Raw genomic sequence first — 17827 nt, forward strand, 5'->3', positions numbered from 1 at the left:
GGGGACTGATGGTGCAGCAGGGCAGCAGTAGTTCCCATGCCTCCTTAAGTAGCTTAGGTAGTCTGCTGCTAGGACACCAGAGTTTGGGAATCCCTGGCTAATATTTACAAATTGTTTTGAAATAACATGTAAAAGTTTGAAGAGCTCTTTTTTAAGGAAAGCAAGAAAATTAAGTAACTCACTTCCTCTGAAGTGAATCATCCTCCCCCTGCCACATTTGGAAAAAAAAAAAACCCACACTGTAAAGTTTATTGTGAGTAAAACCCATAAGGTTCCCCAGTCATGTACAGTAATTTATGGAAAATTTTATAAATAAGACTTGCAAATTATTGGGTGCTCAATCTCAACTGTGAGTTCTGTCACTGATTTATAGAGGGTTGGGATCTCACATTCAGAATCAAAAGGACATTAAAAATTATTTTGTAGAGTTTATAACAATCATAAAAATCTTTATTGAATTCTGGACAATTTCCATAAAGCCCATAGGACTCCCTGATATAACAAATGCCTTGTAATCCACTGGTCTGAACTAAGAAATACGAGTTATGTTAAGGCCTGTGAATATTTCCCTCTGAAAAGTGTTTTCAGGTAAAGCGGAATTTCTCATTTATTGATAGCAATTTCCACTGCATTTTGTGGACTGAATTTTCTATTGCAATCAATCAATAAATCACAAAGTTGAAAAGTTCAAGATGTTCTTTGGCAGAGAATAAATGCCAGCAGTCTTTACCTTTATGGTTATGTTGACCTTATTATGGGCAAATCAGCCGACTTGAAAATAAGCAAGTGCTAAGCAGTGGCCTTAATTTCAGTTCTGTTTTCCTGCTCGGAAGGACAGCCCGTGCTCTGTTGTCACAGCTGCCTAATTGAAATTTGATCACACAGCTGGATCACTGGTCACGCACCAGTGACCGCTCAGCGCCTTTGGCAGCTCTTTGCTGTTACACTAACTTTTTGTTTCCCAATCATAAGCAAATTAAAGCAGGCAGCTGCAAAATCATCAATAGGTTAAATTCATTAGCTGTTCTCTCTATGAAATAAACAGGAAAATGAAGCTCTTCTTGGTCTTAATTAGTTCTTATAAAAGTTGGCAGGGAAACAAAGACATTTGTACACTCCTTTATTTTTATAAGAGACTTGCCCCAAAGAAAAACCTCAGACATGTAATTTCCTTTTTTTTTTTTTTTTTCCACTCCCGTGCTTAATGCTCTCAGTCAGAAGCTAACCCAGCACTGTGCCTCTGAGGGTAGAAAGAAAGGTGGTTTGGCAAGGGCTTGGCTATGGCTCTTTTGTGCGGATCGGGGCATGTTTGGGGAGCCTGCACAGGCTGTTTCCACAGCGATAGGCTGCACTCGCTGTGTGCAGTCTCCTGCACGGGCAATTCCTCTGCAGGAGAAGCCTTCGCCGGCTGCTGTGGTTCCACAATCATTACCGCTGGCTCTGGGCCATGCCACATCACCCAGCAGTACAAATTTGATCTGGATCAGGTGTGGGCACATGATTACATTTCTGTCAAATTAGCAGAGCGCTCGGTGAGGATTCTCTGCCGCCTGTCTGCTTTTGTCCTGGTTGCAGAGGAAATGCACTGGGCCGGAACCACAGAGCGTTAGGGCCGTGTGGGCAACCAATACCTGCTGCAGCACTAATCCTGCTGGGGCAAAGGTAAGCTGCCAGAGTTTTGTTGGAACAAATTGAATTGGCAGAGCACATTTCAACTGGAACAGCACCTTGTGTCACGTACCCATGGCAGTGTTAAGCTGGCAGCAGAGGTCTCCAATGTGTTTAATATATAGTTAAACATTGGCCTATCCTTTAACCACAGACTAAGTCCAGAGCAGTCTTAATTCTCCTTATTTGTACTATTTTCCACAGAATTTACTTGTGCTTCATGCATGTATGGTGTTCTGACTCCTGTATCCTTCTTATGGCGCAGTTCTGTGGTGAGCTGAAAACAATGTAAGGCTTTACTGCTGCTGAAAAGGTGTGATGTCACCGCTTCCATTGCATCAGCTCTAGTAATGATGCCAGCTGTGGAATGAGTCAGACCAGAAAGCTGATTTTGCTGAAAACTAAGGAAAAAAATAATAGCAAGAAAGAAAATCAGTGAAAGTTTGCACCGCTCCTTTGCTGGCAGCCTTAAGATTAACTTGAGCCAACTGTGATCCCACAGGTTCAGACTTTGAGTTTCAGCTCTGACTATTTTCCAGCTGAAAGGTCTTGTCATAACAAAGTGAGGAAAAAAACCCCTTAAGAACAGCTGTGATAAATGGTTAACAATGAAGCTACTAATTTACTGAAATGTTAGTCTTCTGACCATTGCGAAATATTTCCAGTAGCTATGTGCATAATAACATTCATGTTTATGCCTTTGCTTATTTACTTTACTGGTGAAATATTTATGCTAATGAAATACTTAAAAAAAAATTTACTTTCTCACAGTAAGTAACATTCAGGAAAGAAAAATATCTTAGACTTCTGTCTTCTCATCCGTTAATCTGTAATTCCCCAACTGGGATTGCATTTTGCTTTAATTCTTTGACTTGTAACTCAACCACTGAACAGGCATTCCTTTCTGGCTCTAGATAAGATAGTTACTCATCAGCACTTTAGAAAGAATTTACTTTTCTCAGGCATCAATTAAGTGAGCATTTCTAAGACAGGGCAATAAATCCAATGTGGGGATTAATGAAGCTTTAGAGAGAAATGGCTACTGCCTGCTATCTCCCCTGCTGCATCCCCTCCCTCCTGGGAGCTATCTACGTAAGCAGTCAGCTTGCAGGAATTTTGGAGAGAACAGTTGAATGGTAGGTGCAGGGTAGAGAAAGACCTTGCATAGACAAAGACTGCAGGAGATGTTAGAGAGTGAATTATGAAAACTATGTGATGGAGGAACAACTGGGGAGAACTGTTTGGTGCTGAAGAAATGTTGTATTTGCTGGGGAGGACAAAAAGCAAGTCTTGATTCCCAAAGAACAGGTACTGTGAAGATGTGGTACTGCTGTTTCCTAATATATTTCTGGTAAAATGGCCTGAGAAATAGGTCAAAGCACTTATTTATACTGTTCAAGCTAATCTTCCTGATTCTTTGCTGTAGCTGATTAGGCCATGCTAAAATGAATAACCTTGCTACCAGAACTGTGGATTTGTAAATTTACTATAAGAAGTTGTAAAATACTGCCTTAAAGCACTACAGCTACTTGCAAAGTAAATTACCAAAGCACTGCCAAAATAAAGAATTCGGGAACTCTCTTATTTCACTTTTACTCAGAGACCTAGAAAACTCACCTCTGAGTTGTCAAAGCTAAATAAACTTCCTAGTTTTTGCTTTTCAGAAAGTATTTTAATTAAAAGAGGGACAGATTATTGTGATTTACATCTTAGTTAAGGCTACCTCCATAACCCACTTTAAATTAGGGAGGATATTCAGAACTTTCTCATACACCACAGATGGAAATAAAATTCCTGGTGTTTCCCAAGTAAGTTGTTGAAAAAGTTAAGTCTATTACTATTACTTAAAACATCATGTCAGGGGCCTCTAGTTTAAATTGCCAGGAAAAAAAAAATGTTTATGTCTTGTCACTTAAGTAGTCTGCAAAGGCTTTGAATTGAGTTTACTGGAATGAACAAGGAAGTTATAGGTCTGGACTGCTTCTTTGTGTCAAACTGACCATGGAAAGGCAAGAGAAATTTAAATATGTAACTGACTGTTCATTTAAGGCTTCTGCTTCTTGAGTTTGCTACTTTTTTCCAGTACTTCAGTTAAAGATATTAAAAACCCAAGATATATTTAAATTGAGATATTCTATGTGAATAGTAACAGAAGGTCACAATATGTTCAGAGAATTCAAATATATGAATGTTCTCTTATGAATACTTACTTCATGTATAGATGGAGTTGCAGATGGGTTACCAGATGGAATACCTTCCTGCAAATATAGTTCCATGTATTTAAAAATGGATGCAGTGCAATAATATTATTTAAATCAATTCTGTTATTGCTTTTGAAGCCACAATGACAGTAACTATTCTGTAACAGAGAAATGTGGCAAGAGGAATGTAACTTCTTGCTGTAAAATTGTTGGGCTTGACTGACATCTAAAAAGTCTCTTTCTGAAGAAAGGACCTTAATCCAATGCTCTTTTCTTTGGAAAATTATTGGAATATCTAACAGCATGCAGTAAAGTTCAGACAGGGCACTAGATGTCCAGGAGCATGTGAAACATATCTGGGTAAAAAGAAATTATAAGAAGAGCATCTGGGGACATAGCAATTCAGAAGTACTCTTCCTTCTTAACAAAAATCAATCCCCATGCCTTAACCAGAGGCCAGCACATCTTGGCAGAAACATTCTTTTTTTCTTTTCACTGTCTCCATCATTTACCCTTTGACCATCTTGCTTAGCTGGATATTACAAATATTGGTATCACCAGAGCAAAGGAAAAATCCTGCAAAACTAGAACACACTACCCCTGTATACACCCTTTCTGAATTCACATATTATCAGCCCACCATACTTCACTTATATCCTCATGCTCTACTTGTGTTGGGTCTTTTTTTTTCCAGACTGCCGTTCATTCACCAGTGAAAAGTCATCGGCTAGCAAGAGTTCTTGTTCCAGTATCCTCACCTGCCTTCTTTCTCTTGGCATGTCTGCTCAGTCACCAATATAAATTCCAACCTCCTTGTGGACCACCGTTTTGGTTGAACAAGGCACAGCAATTAGCCATAATAGTAATTACAGCAGGGAGGTTTTGGGAAAGCAAACAGGGATGCCCAGAACCAGTTGCCCAGAACCATGTCCAGATGGCTTTTGGGTATCTCCAAGGATGCAGACTCCAAACCTCTCTGGGCAACTTGTGGTGGTGCTCAGTGAGGAAGTGTGTCCTGATGTTCAGAGACTACCTCCTATGTTTGGGAATTTGGAGTCTGGGCCCATTGCCTCTGGTTGTGGCACTGGGCACCACAGAAAAGAGCCTGACTCTGTCCTCATTGCACTGTCCCTTCAGACTTTTGTACACATTGATGAGTTCCCCCCACAGAGCTTTCTCCATCCTGGACAGTCCCAGCTCCCTCAGCCTTTTCTCACAGGACCGATGCTCCAGTCTCTTCATCATCCTTGCGGCCCTTTTTTAGACTCCGTTCAGTATGTCCGCATCTCTTTTGTACTTGGAGGCCCTTATCTGGACCCAGCACTCCAGATGTGACCCCACCAGTGCTGAGTAGATGATAAGGATTATCTCCCTTAACCTGCTGGCTTCACTGAAGCATGTCAAGAGAGTTTATTTCAGTTGCCAAGTTCCTCAAAGTAAAATCTGAGATTTTCTTTTCCTGCCACAACTGGAAGAAAGAGTCAAAAGCTGTAGATTTTCCATAAAGGTCAGGAGTGCTTTATCTGATCACTTGTATCTCCTACATGCTTTGATGTTGTCAGTATTAACCCTATCAGATTCAACAAACTAAGAATGTAATTCAGCTTTTTAAAATTGTCTTTCCTTGCCTTGGAAGTTAAAATTCACACCACTGTTAAGCAATGACGCCAGTACCTTCATGCATGTGTATCTCAGCTCCAGGCTTTAAGTTCTTGAACTCACTATGAGCCTGGAAAAAGAGGGAGTGGTAGGAGGAAGGACTGGAGTGACTCAGAGTCCTTCAGTCCTTAGCTCTCGTTATGTGTAACTGGAGGCTTCTGAAGCAACCCCAGACCTCCTGTTCTGTCTGGGCCATGTTTCAAATTTTTTATGTCTGATATTCAACTTTGAATTTCCAGGCATGTTCTGATTTGCCTGGTTTGAAAATACATGCAATGTATACATGAAATGTAAAGTATAAGCCAGATTTTTTAGATAGAGGAGCCTTTGGGACTAGAACTGTGTTTTAGTTTTGCATTGCCTGCCACAGTGGTCTTGTGGTGCACCATCAGGTGTTGCAATACAAAAACCTTAAAAACTAATGAGAAGAGTGAACAGGTAATAAATTATCTGGTTATTCTTCTAAACTGCATAGCTGATCTGACAAAAGGATTTATGATAATTCAGCAAATTTTGAGTCTTTTAAAGATTCTTTAGAATATGTTAAGGATACAGAACACCAAAAGGGACAAAACTCCTTAGATTTACTGGGATTGTGTTTGTTTCCTTCAAAGAAATCAGGAGTGCTAGCAGGAAAAGCAAGGCAGATTGCGGAGTGGTCCCGGCTCTGCGCGCCAGAGGGAGCTGCATCCACACGGAACTGCAAATCCCAGTGTGTGCCAGGAATGCAGAGCAGGGATCTTGTAATAGGATGAATATAAATACAAGGGATTTGGATAACCTGGAAGTGATTTTATTTTCTGCCTGGTTTTATTTCTTTTCCCTAAATTTCTTCTTACCGTTAGAAAGAGTACATTTTGTTTTGGTTTGTATTGCAAGAATTATAAAATCATTTCAAAGATAGCGATCAAGCATGTTGATTGAATAATCTGGTTTATTGTGTTCATGCAATGCAATAAAATTAGCTATACCTACTCTGTTGTTATTGTCCTGGGAAAGGTACTTTGACTATGCTATTTTGACTTCTCATAATTATGAAAATCACTCACATTTTAGATTGAAATGTCCTTTGCCTTGTTCCATAGGAAGCTGAAATTAGAGGGAAATTTTGAAATTAAGAATATACCTAAGAACTAGAGAAATGTTAAAATCATATGCTTCACATTAAAAAGCATCCAGTTAACAATTTTTATCAGCTATCCTCTTGTTTTGTTTTTATATGGTCATATTTGTATAATCATAAATATACTTTATATATATGTGATCATCACATACTTTATTATGTATTTGACCATAATTGTATCATATATGTTATATATATAAAATTATAAATATACTTTATAGATATATAATTCATGTGATCTTAACTATACAACCCATGATTCCTGTCCCTCTGGCTCTGCTCATGGATGGTGAGGGATAGATGTGAATGAAGGAGCAAATGTGAGCCTGGAAACAGGTTGGTGAGGGGAAGGTGTTTCAATTTTTGTCTTGGTTTCTTACCATGCAAATCTCTTTTAATTAGTTATAAATGAAATTCATTCTCCCCAAGTTATGTCTGTTTTGCCCATGACAGTAATGGGTAAGGGATCACCCTATCTTTATCTTGATCTTTGAGCTTTTCACTTTATCCTCTTTTCCCATTCTGTTGAAGGGGGAATGGTGGATGGTGTGAGGTGGGTAGAGGTCCAGCAGCCAGCCAAAATCAACACAGTAAAAAGGATATGGTTTGGAATTGGGTGATCTAGGAAATTTTTGAGTGCAAAGGATGAACTATTTGGTTCCAAGGATGATATACCAGAAAAAATTGAAGTTTTAAAGTCTCTGGCATTTATTGTCCTCTCTGTTCCAAATAGAAAGGAATGGCTCTCTAGGTTTTCATGGTGTAAGAGGAGAAACTCCATCAGAATAAAAGTCAACATCCTACACCTTCTGTTTTGATATAAAAATTACAAGAACTGAGGACTAAGACCTAAGGGGACTTCTTCAATTAATCCTGTTTTGGAATAAATTGTGTAGTAAACCTAAGCCATGGCTGATCTTAAAGAAGTGTAATTTAGGGCAAGAGACTGTTTTATGTTTAAAACAATTTAATATATCTGCATGGGAAAAAAAAAAAAAGACAAACTCAATACCCTATCAGGAGTAAAGCACAGAAGAAGAACTAACTCAATACACAGTTGTCCCAAATTTTTTGGTGTCATTAACTCTTGGATATATCAGCTTTTAGACTCATGAATGTTTTATTTGCTCTTTCATAGATCTTCCTGAGAGATAACCAGCTGGATACTGGACAACAAAAGACGTAATCAGACTCCACTGACCTGTTTAACCCTGATTGTGAAGGACGAAAAGCAGCAGCTGCTTCCTGTGGAACAGCACTTCTGGTGGCACTTGCTTCTTTCCTTTGGGATGATATTGCCATAAGGACATCAAGCTATTGAACTCATAATGTTGTGAGTTTATACATGCCAGCCTGTGTGCCACCACTTTTTGAAGCAGGTATGTTCTTTGAATAACTTTGCCTTATTTTTCAGCACCAATCCAAATGAACTATGGGTATTGTAAGAAAAAAAGGCATATTATTACAACCTCTGTATAAGATGCTTAATGCTGGGTAGTGTAAAATTGGCACAGAAGGAGCTGAAGTTAACTGGGGTCCCATCTTCTTAGGAGATGCAGAATTATTACCAGAATTTGGAGTGTGTTTTAATAGTTTTATTGTCATTCAAGGAAGAAAACAACATCTTCTTGACTTTGTTCTACTGGAACAAAAATAAGTAGCTCAAAAATAGGATTCTAATGTAATTTCAGCCATGAGGAATATATCTAGTACTAAAATTGTGACTGTTACATCTTACTTAATAAGGAGAGTTTAACTTTTTCTAGAAAAGTATTGTCTTATTGCACTTCTAGTACTTTTATAGGACTGCTTTAAATAAGTAAGAAATAATTTTGAATAGCTAAAGTTAAAGCTTCAAGTTAATTAATCACTAGAAGACTGAACAGGCTATTAGGTCTAAATTTCCATAGCTGACTAGGTTATTAAAATTATTTTATGAGAAAGTACAAATTACATGACCTTGTAGTTCTTCAAAATAAAATCCACCATTACTTTAATTTTGGTTTATGCTTCAGGGCTGTCAGGTAGCTGATCAGCATTATGTCACAGATTTTTAACTAATGCTGTATATCTCTGACTCCACATGATTACTACCATTACCTCGCGCATTAACAGGCTTCATGTGCTTTGCATGATTCCAGTGCCAGGATAGATCCCAGGATCATGCTAAATATCCTCTAGGCATGCCATCATGAAGAAAAAGCATGTGTTTTATTTTACCACTGCAGGTGGTAAAGTAATATCTAGATACTCATGTGCAATTTCATTTTCTAACTGTTAACTTAAAACCAAAAGTTCAATACATTTAATCGAGGGATTGTTTACCACACTTAAAAGTAGAAAGGTATTTTTTTTCAGCAGGTCAAAGGACCCTTAATTGTGAGTTGGTTGATCAGAAAAAGAAAACATCAGAGTAAATACTATGTGCCAGAATTACTAGGTGGATTATGTTTCTCTGTGTACTTACACGGTATTTGATTTTCTTTTTCATATTGAATAATACCAAAGAACTTAAAAGTGTTACATGATTGGTTCTGAACCAAAATGTGGCTTAGTAAATAATATATGAATAATGTCATGATAGTGTTTCTAGCTCAGCAATGAGAAGGGTGTAATAAAAGGGAGGGTAGTCTTACCTAACAAAGCTGGTTTACAGAAATTTTTCTTATGACTGGGGTTACAGCTCACTTTTAGGCTTTTTCTGTGATCACTTTTCAACATTTGGAGAGGGGGCCAACATTCAAAGAAAGAAAGTTGTGGTGAAAGTTTTGTTGTGGCAAGTCTGCATCAATGACCTGTAGCTTTCTCTTATGATTCATAGGTATCTATATCTTGTGGTTTAAATTGTGGTTTATGTAGAATCCTAGAATGGTTTGAATTAGAAGGGACCTTAAAGGTCATCTAGTTCCAACCCCCTACCCTGGGCTGGGACACCTTCCATAGATCAAGTTGCTCAGAGCCTCATCCAGCCTGGCCTTGAAAACCTCCTGGGATGGGGCAGCTCCTCTGGCCAACCTGTTCCAGTGCTTCACCAGCCTCACAGTGAAGAATTTATTCCTACTATCTAATCTAAATTTAGCCTCTTTCAGCTTAAAGCCATTCCCACTTGTCCTATTACTGCATGTACTTGTAAAAAGTCCCTTTCCACATCTCTTATAGGCCCTCTCTAAATATTGGAAAGCTGCTAGAAGGAGTTTTTGCTCTTTGAGTTTCTTTGTGTCATTGCCTAGCATTAGCAAGGTCTGGTTTAAAAACGTTTCATTCTTCAAATCCAAAAGGATGAACTGCACACTGTAAAGAGGTAGTCAAACCTCTCAGTGAAGAATCACTGGTTTGTCTGCTTCTCTTCTGCAAAAAAGGAAGGAAAAAATATTAGATCTGAAGTGAACTGAATCTGTCATTCTGTGCTTGCACTATACTTAAGGGTACCATGTTAAATTTATCATTAATTCAATCCTAACTCTTGTATTTCAAGTAATATAGGACCCTGATAGATATCAGTATTTCCCATGAACAATTTTTTTATAAAATTACTTTTATAATACCTGGGTCAATTCTTGGTATCTACTCTCATCATGTAGGTCCAAATTCACTCCACTGGTTCTCAGGGTCATGGTTGGGAGTCACAGAATCAGACAGGTTGGAAAAGATCATCAAGTCCAATCTATGACTGAACACCACCATGTCAATTAAACCATGGCACAAAGTGCCAAATCCAGTCTTTCCTTAAACACCTCCAGAGACAGTGTCTCCAGCACCTACCCATTCCAATATCTAATCATTCTTTCTGTGAATAAATTCTTCTTATGTCTGACTTAGACTTCCCCTAGTGTACCTTAAGGCTATGTTCTCTTGTCCTGTCGCTGGTTGCCTGGGAGAAGACACCAACCCCCACCTGGCTACAATCTCCTTTCATGGAGTTGTAGGGAGTGGTAAACTCACCCTTGAGCCTCCTTTTCTCCAGGCCAAAGGCCAAACACCCCCAGCTGCCTCAGCTGCTCCTCATCAGACTTGTGCTCCAGAACCTTCACCAGCTCCATTGCTCTTTTCTGAACTTGCTGTGGCACCTCAATGTTCTCCCTGAACTGAGGGGCCTGGAACTAGACACAATACTCAAGTCATCCTGAGCACACTGTGGAGATAATGGGGAGAAAGTGCTTGGCCAGTTGTTCTTGGAGTCTGTATGTCTGTTGACAATATAAGGAGTCTAGTTTGATTCAGATTCAAATTTAATCACAATTTAAGCACCTAAGATTGGTTAGACTGAACCTGAACCCTTGTGTTAAGAAAGCAAAAATTCTTCACTTCGTTGCATTAGGTAATACTCAGAGGTACAGTGCTCTTACCTCGCTGTAAAAAGTCAATAACCTCAACATATAGTGGAATAATTCTCCGAAGACTTAGTAAAGGAAAATGTAAGCAAACACAAATAAAACAAGATGGAAATATAATGTTTGGATATTAATGCTATAGCAAATTTATCTATTCATTTCAGTGACAGCAACATCAAGTCTTTAATATGAACAGTTCTACCCAACACAAAAACTTCTGTTCTTTAGTTTCTGCTTGTCCATTTTCTCATTTTTTCCTAATTGTAAAATATACTAAAAGACAGAAGATAATATAGAGGAGATTTTATTCTAGATTCATATTAATGTATTTTTAACCTTTTGCTGCCTGAAATAATCTATTAAAATGAACAGTAAGAAATACTATCTCTGTATACTTGCAGTCCCTGGTATTTTAAATGATGTTCTACATTAGCAGCTTTGGTAATGCACTGCTGTCATGGCTGAACAAAGGCAACGTGCTTTGTCAACATCGGGTGAAGCGTTATATGAAATCCTGGCACTAGAGAAGGGAGCAACACATGATGAGATTAAGAAGTCCTACAGGTACGTAAAATGTGCTTTGCAACAGGTCTAAATATGCTTATTTGTCTGGCATGATTATGATGGCAAAACGCTTTGAGTTACCAGCACAGTAGACATTCATTGTCTCAATCCTTTCTTCTTTTTAAATTTGTGAGCCTGAAAAGGATCAGAGGTGATGCAATGTGAATCTACTGATTTCATCCCACAAGTAGTCTGTGAATAATCTGAAATATTTTAATCTAAATGAATGAGAGGTCAGACTGTTGGGATAAACTAACCTGGGCTATTTGAATACTGCACCCAGTTCTTGTGTTAGTATTTTTCCTGAAGTCTATTGAAAAGTAAAGCTAATGCAAGTGCTGTAATGACAATTTGAGAACTAGAGTAAGAGACATGAGTTCAATCATTTTATCTTTTATCATTTTATCAGAAAAGAAAAAGAAGATTATTTAGAAGAAAAGAAAAAGATTATTTGATTAGAGTGTGTAATGTCCTTGAAGGGGAAAATTGCTAGGTGTGAGATAGTTGTTCACTTTATGAAGGCAGACATAACCAAAAGCAGAGCTTGGGATCTGAAAATTATTTGAGCTGACAAAGAGGTACATGGTTTTAACTGTGAGTGTAACCAGCTACTGAAAAATACTGGCACAGAAATGCTAGTTTCTCTATTGAAAAAGAAGAGAGGACATTAAGAATAGCTTGAGTCAAACACAATTTATCAAAATGGTATCAAATATTTTATTGTTGAAATGTAACAAGACCTAGAAGTAAGACCAGAAGATTTTATGGGTAATTTTGCCCTTACATTTGCTCAGCTGCTGTTGAAAGACAAACAAAATGTAATGTCACCTGTGAAGTAGATGTTCTTGACATTGAAATATGTCAGACATGTACTTGCACTTTTAATAAATATTGTAAAATTTTTATTACAGAATAATTTTGGCTATTGTTTGTTGCATTGTATTACCAGGCAAGCTTAACACAGCTTAACTTTCCTATCAAATGTAAGAATATATCTGAACTCAAAAAAGTTTATGAAATAAATCTACTTGCATCATTCAGCTTGAATTTTGGCAAGACTCTGTCCTCCATGTTTTTGAACAAATGGCATTTCTCCTGCTTTCTGCTCCTAAAGGCACAGATTCAATGAAGGCAAAAGTAGTGAATGTCCAAACTCTTCATACAATGGAAGGAGAACTGTTGACATCCCACGGTTCTGTTGTCTTGCATAATTATATCACTGGGAAAAAAGGATACTATGATATCAAATTCACTTATGATTTGCACCTTCTCTGTTCCTGTAGTACAGCCTGTCTATAGAAATCATCTTCAGTCTCAAACCTCATGTTTTCCAGTTGCTTTTACATTTAATTTTCTGGAAATCCCCAAAGGAGAAAGTTGTCATGGAAGAATGTAGAATGCAATAAACTCTATTTAATGCTGAGCATGAATATGGATGATTTACACAGTGATCTATGGCAAAACTGACAGTGGTGCTTTCTCCATCTTTATTAGTAATTAGAGAAAAAAAAAAGGCACCTTCTGACTAAAGTGGAAATGTCAGGGGGATTCAATTTTAACAGAGTAGCTGTAAATATTTGCAAGATAAAATGATGAGTCAGTCCCATAGATTTGCTTTAATTATAATTTAATTTATGTTAATCCAAAAATCTGCTGCTGAAATGGTATTCTTTAGTACAAGGTAGAAAACCAGCCATGCCTGATTCTGAGTTTCCTGCCATTATTAATTAAGTCACTGTTAATTATACGCCACAGCCCAGGGCAAAATTTGCTTTTTAATAAACATGACAGACATGACTCTGTGATTTTATTTGGAGTTTGGCACAATCTAATTTATCAGGGAGTAAAGCTAATGGGCTTTTAATCAGCAGAATTTCAAAGGAGATCTGTTTATCTTCAATATAATACAAAAATAATTTTAGAATCTTTTTTTTGGCATAATAAATGAAACTGTACTTTGTCTTATGCTTCCTTGTCTGACAGTGAAGTAATATGCAGAGAGATAGATACTGGATTTCTTTTCTTCAGAAGTTTCAAAAGATCCTGTTTGATAGACTACTTACAAGAAGATCATAGACTCATAGAGTGGTTTGTGTTGGAAGGGACCTTAAAGATGATCTAGTTCCAATCCTCTGCCCAGGGTTGCTCAGACTAGACCAAGTTGCTCAAAGCCTCATCCAATCTGGCCTTGAGCACTTCCAGGGATAGGTCATCCACAGCTTCTCTGAGCAGCCAATTCCAGTGCATCACCAACCTCACAGTGAAGAACTTCTTTGTAATGTCTAATCTAAACTTTGCCTCTTTCAATTTCTAGCCATTACCCCTTGTCCTATCACTACACCCCCATGTCAAAAGCCCTGCTCCAGCTTTCTTGTAGACCCTGCCTAAGTACTGAGAAGCTCCAATTATGTCACACTAAAGATTTATCTTTCCCAGTCTGAATAGTCCAAATTCTTCTGGCCTTCCTGCCCAGGAAAGGAGCACCATCCTTCTAATTTAATCATGGTGTGCCTCCTCTAGACTTGCTCCAAAAGGTCAGCACCTCTGTGATGCTATATTGATGATTAAGAAATTTATTACAATATGTGTACAGCACTCTTAATGCCATTTAATTACTATGAAGCAAGGAGGGATAATGGCTTAATCACACCTATGCCCATGGCCTGTTCTACTCCTGATACAGCCTCTGGGTGCACCCAAGGCTCCCCACAGCCACAAGGACCACGGTACCTATGGTCCAGGAAAGGGAATGAAAAGCATTGGAGAATGCGGGCATCGATCCCGCTACCTCTCACATGCTAAGCGAGCGCTCTACCACTTGAGCTAATTCCCCTCCCTGCACCCTCTCACCCACCTCCCCTCCCAGGCACCCAGACCTGACCCAGGGTGCCCTGCACCCAAAGATGGAGCCTCCCATTCATCACTCTCATACCACCAACCCATCCAATCACATTCCAACTGGAGAAGACTTTGGCCAACTTCAGAGTTCAGAATCACCATCCCCTGCCCAAGGGCTCACTCAAAACTGCTGGGGCAGTAGTATTCCCAAACTCAGACAAGAGCTCACAAATTGGCACTCATTCTGGGGAGGCCCCTGGGCAGGACCAAAAGGCAGTGCCAGTGCCAGTGTGGGATGTGTGTGAGAGGCAAAAGGTGACTCCTTCGAGCCGGAGTTGAACCAGCGACCTAAGGATGGCCGTGCCAGGGAGCCTACAGTCCTCCGCTCTACCAGCTGAGCTATCGAAGGAAGCATGTGTGTGTGTTCAGGGCCTCGCCCAGCACTTTCCCAAGCTGCATTCTTCTATTACCACATCTTGCTTCAAACAGCCTCAGCTCCTACATCACACCTCCTTGCTCAACACCTTAGTCCATCACTCAAGCAAACTACAAACATAAATGCTCCATAAGCTCTTTGGACATCATCTTCTACACATGGACTCTGTTCACAGCCACACAGACCTTATCTATATCCTGCTGCATTTTCCCTTGATTCGTTTTCACTGTGCTATGTTTTGCTCTCTGCTCAAGCATAAGACAAAACAAAATTACAGCCATTGTTCTGTTCTGTAACCTATGCCAAAGCACTGCAGCAAGTCCTCCAAACATCTCTTTCTTCAAACTGAACATGCCCACTCTCCTCAGCTGATCCTGAAAGACAAATCTATCAGTTACTTAAAATTCTTAGCAGGCCTCCACTGAGATTGTTCCATTCCATTGATGTCCTTTTCTGTACTTCACTTGATCCTTGAGAATGTCAAGCAAAGAGTGAGCATAATTTCTTCTGTTAAACTGCCCATAGTAATCCTGATACAACCCTAGAGGTCTGCCTTATCTGTAAATTCAGGGCATGCCACAAATCTCCACAGGGAACAGATGGATCCCTGGCAAAGGGCCCTGTGTCCCCACCAGCGGGAATGAAAAGCACTGGAGAATGCGGGCATCGATCCCGCTACCTCTCACATGCTAAGCGAGCGCTCTACCACTTGAGCTAATTCCCCTCCCTGCAGCCTCTGACCCTGCTCCTCTCCCCTCCCAGGCACCCAGCATGGCCTGCACCCAAAGCCTGGGTACCCTGCACCCAGAGCCTAGGCCTCCCATTCATATCACTCTCCCACCACTAACTCATCCACTCATGGTCCTGCAGGAGGTGACTGCAGACAGCCCCATAGTCAGAATCACCATCCCCATGCCCAAGGGTTCACCCAAAAATGCCTTGGCTGGTTATCGCAGCTTAGGCAGGAGCTCATGGCTGGGCACTCATTCTGGGGAATGCCCTGGGCAGGATCAGAGAAAGGCAGTGCCAGTGCCAGTGTGGGATGTGTGTGAGAGGCAAAAGGTGACTCCTTCGAGCCGGAGTTGAACCAGCGACCTAAGGATGGCCATGCCAGGGAGCCTACAGTCCTCCGCTCTACCAGCTGAGCTATCAAAGGAAGCATGGCCTCATTTCCAAGGGGACCTCACCCTGTACACACTCAACATTTTTCCTAAGCCACAGTGCACCATCATTCCTCTGTTACCTCATCTTCCTTTAAACAGCCTCAGGTCCTGCATCACACCTCCTTGCTCAACACTTTACCCCATCACTCATGCAAACCACAGAAATGTCCTTAAGTTCCTTGGAAGTCATCTTCTGTACATGGACTCTTCTCATGGCCATACAGAGCTCATCCATGTCCTGCTCCATTTTCCCTTATTCCCTTTTACTCTGCTTTTTCTCACTGCTCAAGCATAAGAAAAAACAATTATAGCCATTTCTCAATTTTGTGACCTACATTGAAGTACCACAAGGTCATCTGCAAGTCCTCAGAACCTCTCTTTCCTTAAACTGAACATGCCCACTCTCCTGAGCCCATCCTTTAAGAGAAATCAAGTGATTCCTTGCGATTCTTGGTGGCCCACCACTGAGGTTGTCCCATTTCATTAACGTCCTTTTCCATACCAGGCCTGATCTTTGAGAACTGCCAAACTGTCTGGGTTTAAGTCAAGCTAAGCGGGTAGACACTTTAAAACTAGTGACTTCCCATTTATTTTTAGCCAATCCCCTTCCACCAATAAGTAGAGAGGAAGATGAGTAAATCTAAATGAAAAATAATTTTGCTAAAAATGTGAAATAGCAACAGACAAGAAAAATAACAATAATAATCACTAGTTGCAAAGTTTCTAAATCTCACAGACTCCCTGCAAACAAGGAGAAATTAAAAGCGGCAGAGAAAACCCTCTGCCCAAGATGGCACCCTCCATGAACAATTGCATGTGGAGAGACAAAGAAAGTGGAAACCCTCCCCCTCTTTCGACTGCTTGTGGACAGAGAGAACAAAAACAGAGCAAAAAAATCCCTAAACAACACAGATACCAAACATCCATGATTACAAAAAACTCTCTATGAACAACAAGCAGCTGAGAATATGGGCAAAACAAAAAGAAAATCTAGATTCCAAAACCAGACAATTGCCCTTCCTATCTCTCTGGTGGCAGCAGCTCTGTCAAAAAAGGCACTCCAGCAGCTGAAACTCAATCCAGCTAGAACTCACATAGGGACTTCACCTTTTCATGAGGAGAAACAGCAGGCATTTCACAGGGGTGACTCAGACTCCATGCCTTCCCACTTCCACTGGGCACTGCTGGCAGGTTGGAACAGCCATGCTGAGTGGGGCTGTTGCGCTTTTCTTGGTGCGATGTTGTGACTGTAGACAGGTGAAATTTGCTTTGAAGCAGTCTAGGACCACAAAATGTGGCTCCTTGGAAGTCTGAAGCAATCCTCTCAGGAAAGAAAACCAAGGGGAACTTTTACCCACTCTGCCTCAGCTCTCTCCCTGCAAGAACAAAAAAGAAAGAGAAAAAACCAAGAGGCAACAGAGAGCTATACCTGAGAGATCCAGGCATTTGGAAGATCTGGCAATGCCACAGCCCTGCAGTTCCATTTCCAGCCACAAGGCTTTCCAGAGAGAGTAACAATTCTGGGCACAGATGGATATGGAATGCAGTAACATTTTGGGTTACCTAGGACACAAGCAAGGAAGGAGAAAGCAATTATTCCATTAAACTGCCCATCGTGCTCTTGATGTCATCCATCTCTGCAAACTCAGGGCACACCATATATTTCTCCACAGCCTCCCCAGAGGTCAGATGGATCTCTGACAAAGGGCCCTGTATCCATGCAAGGAGGAATGAAAAGCATTGGAGAATGCAGGCATCGATCCCGCTACCTCTCACATGCTAAGCGAGCGCTCTACCACTTGAGCTAATTCCCCTCCCTGCAGCCTCTCACCCAGCTCCTCTCC

At 40.2% G+C, this 17827-nt stretch overlaps 1 protein-coding gene and 4 non-coding genes across 5 annotated transcripts in view; 1 reads left to right on the forward strand and 4 right to left on the reverse strand.

The window, feature by feature from the left end:
• DNAJC5B (DnaJ heat shock protein family (Hsp40) member C5 beta) overlaps window positions 1–17827 on the forward strand; it is a 46543-nt gene that overhangs the window by 1768 nt on the left and 26948 nt on the right. Inside the window, exons 2-3 of the mRNA XM_064703525.1 lie at window positions 7790–8030; window positions 11419–11546. Coding sequence (XP_064559595.1) covers window positions 11440–11546 — 107 coding nt within the window. The 5' untranslated portion in view covers window positions 7790–8030; window positions 11419–11439. The remainder of the gene's footprint in view (window positions 1–7789; window positions 8031–11418; window positions 11547–17827) is intronic.
• Window positions 14307–14379, reverse strand: TRNAA-AGC (transfer RNA alanine (anticodon AGC)). The gene has a single exon. It is a non-coding gene; the product is annotated as a tRNA-Ala (tRNA).
• On the reverse strand, window positions 14705–14793 carry TRNAY-GUA (transfer RNA tyrosine (anticodon GUA)). The gene is given in 2 exon segments: window positions 14705–14740; window positions 14757–14793. It is a non-coding gene; the product is annotated as a tRNA-Tyr (tRNA).
• TRNAA-AGC (transfer RNA alanine (anticodon AGC)) lies at window positions 15472–15544 on the reverse strand. The gene has a single exon. It is a non-coding gene; the product is annotated as a tRNA-Ala (tRNA).
• Window positions 15888–15976, reverse strand: TRNAY-GUA (transfer RNA tyrosine (anticodon GUA)). Its single transcript is given in 2 exon segments — window positions 15888–15923; window positions 15940–15976. It is a non-coding gene; the product is annotated as a tRNA-Tyr (tRNA).

This window comes from Zonotrichia leucophrys, chromosome 2 (genome assembly GCF_028769735.1).
Source record: "Zonotrichia leucophrys gambelii isolate GWCS_2022_RI chromosome 2, RI_Zleu_2.0, whole genome shotgun sequence".
Lineage (NCBI taxonomy): Eukaryota > Metazoa > Chordata > Aves > Passeriformes > Passerellidae > Zonotrichia > Zonotrichia leucophrys.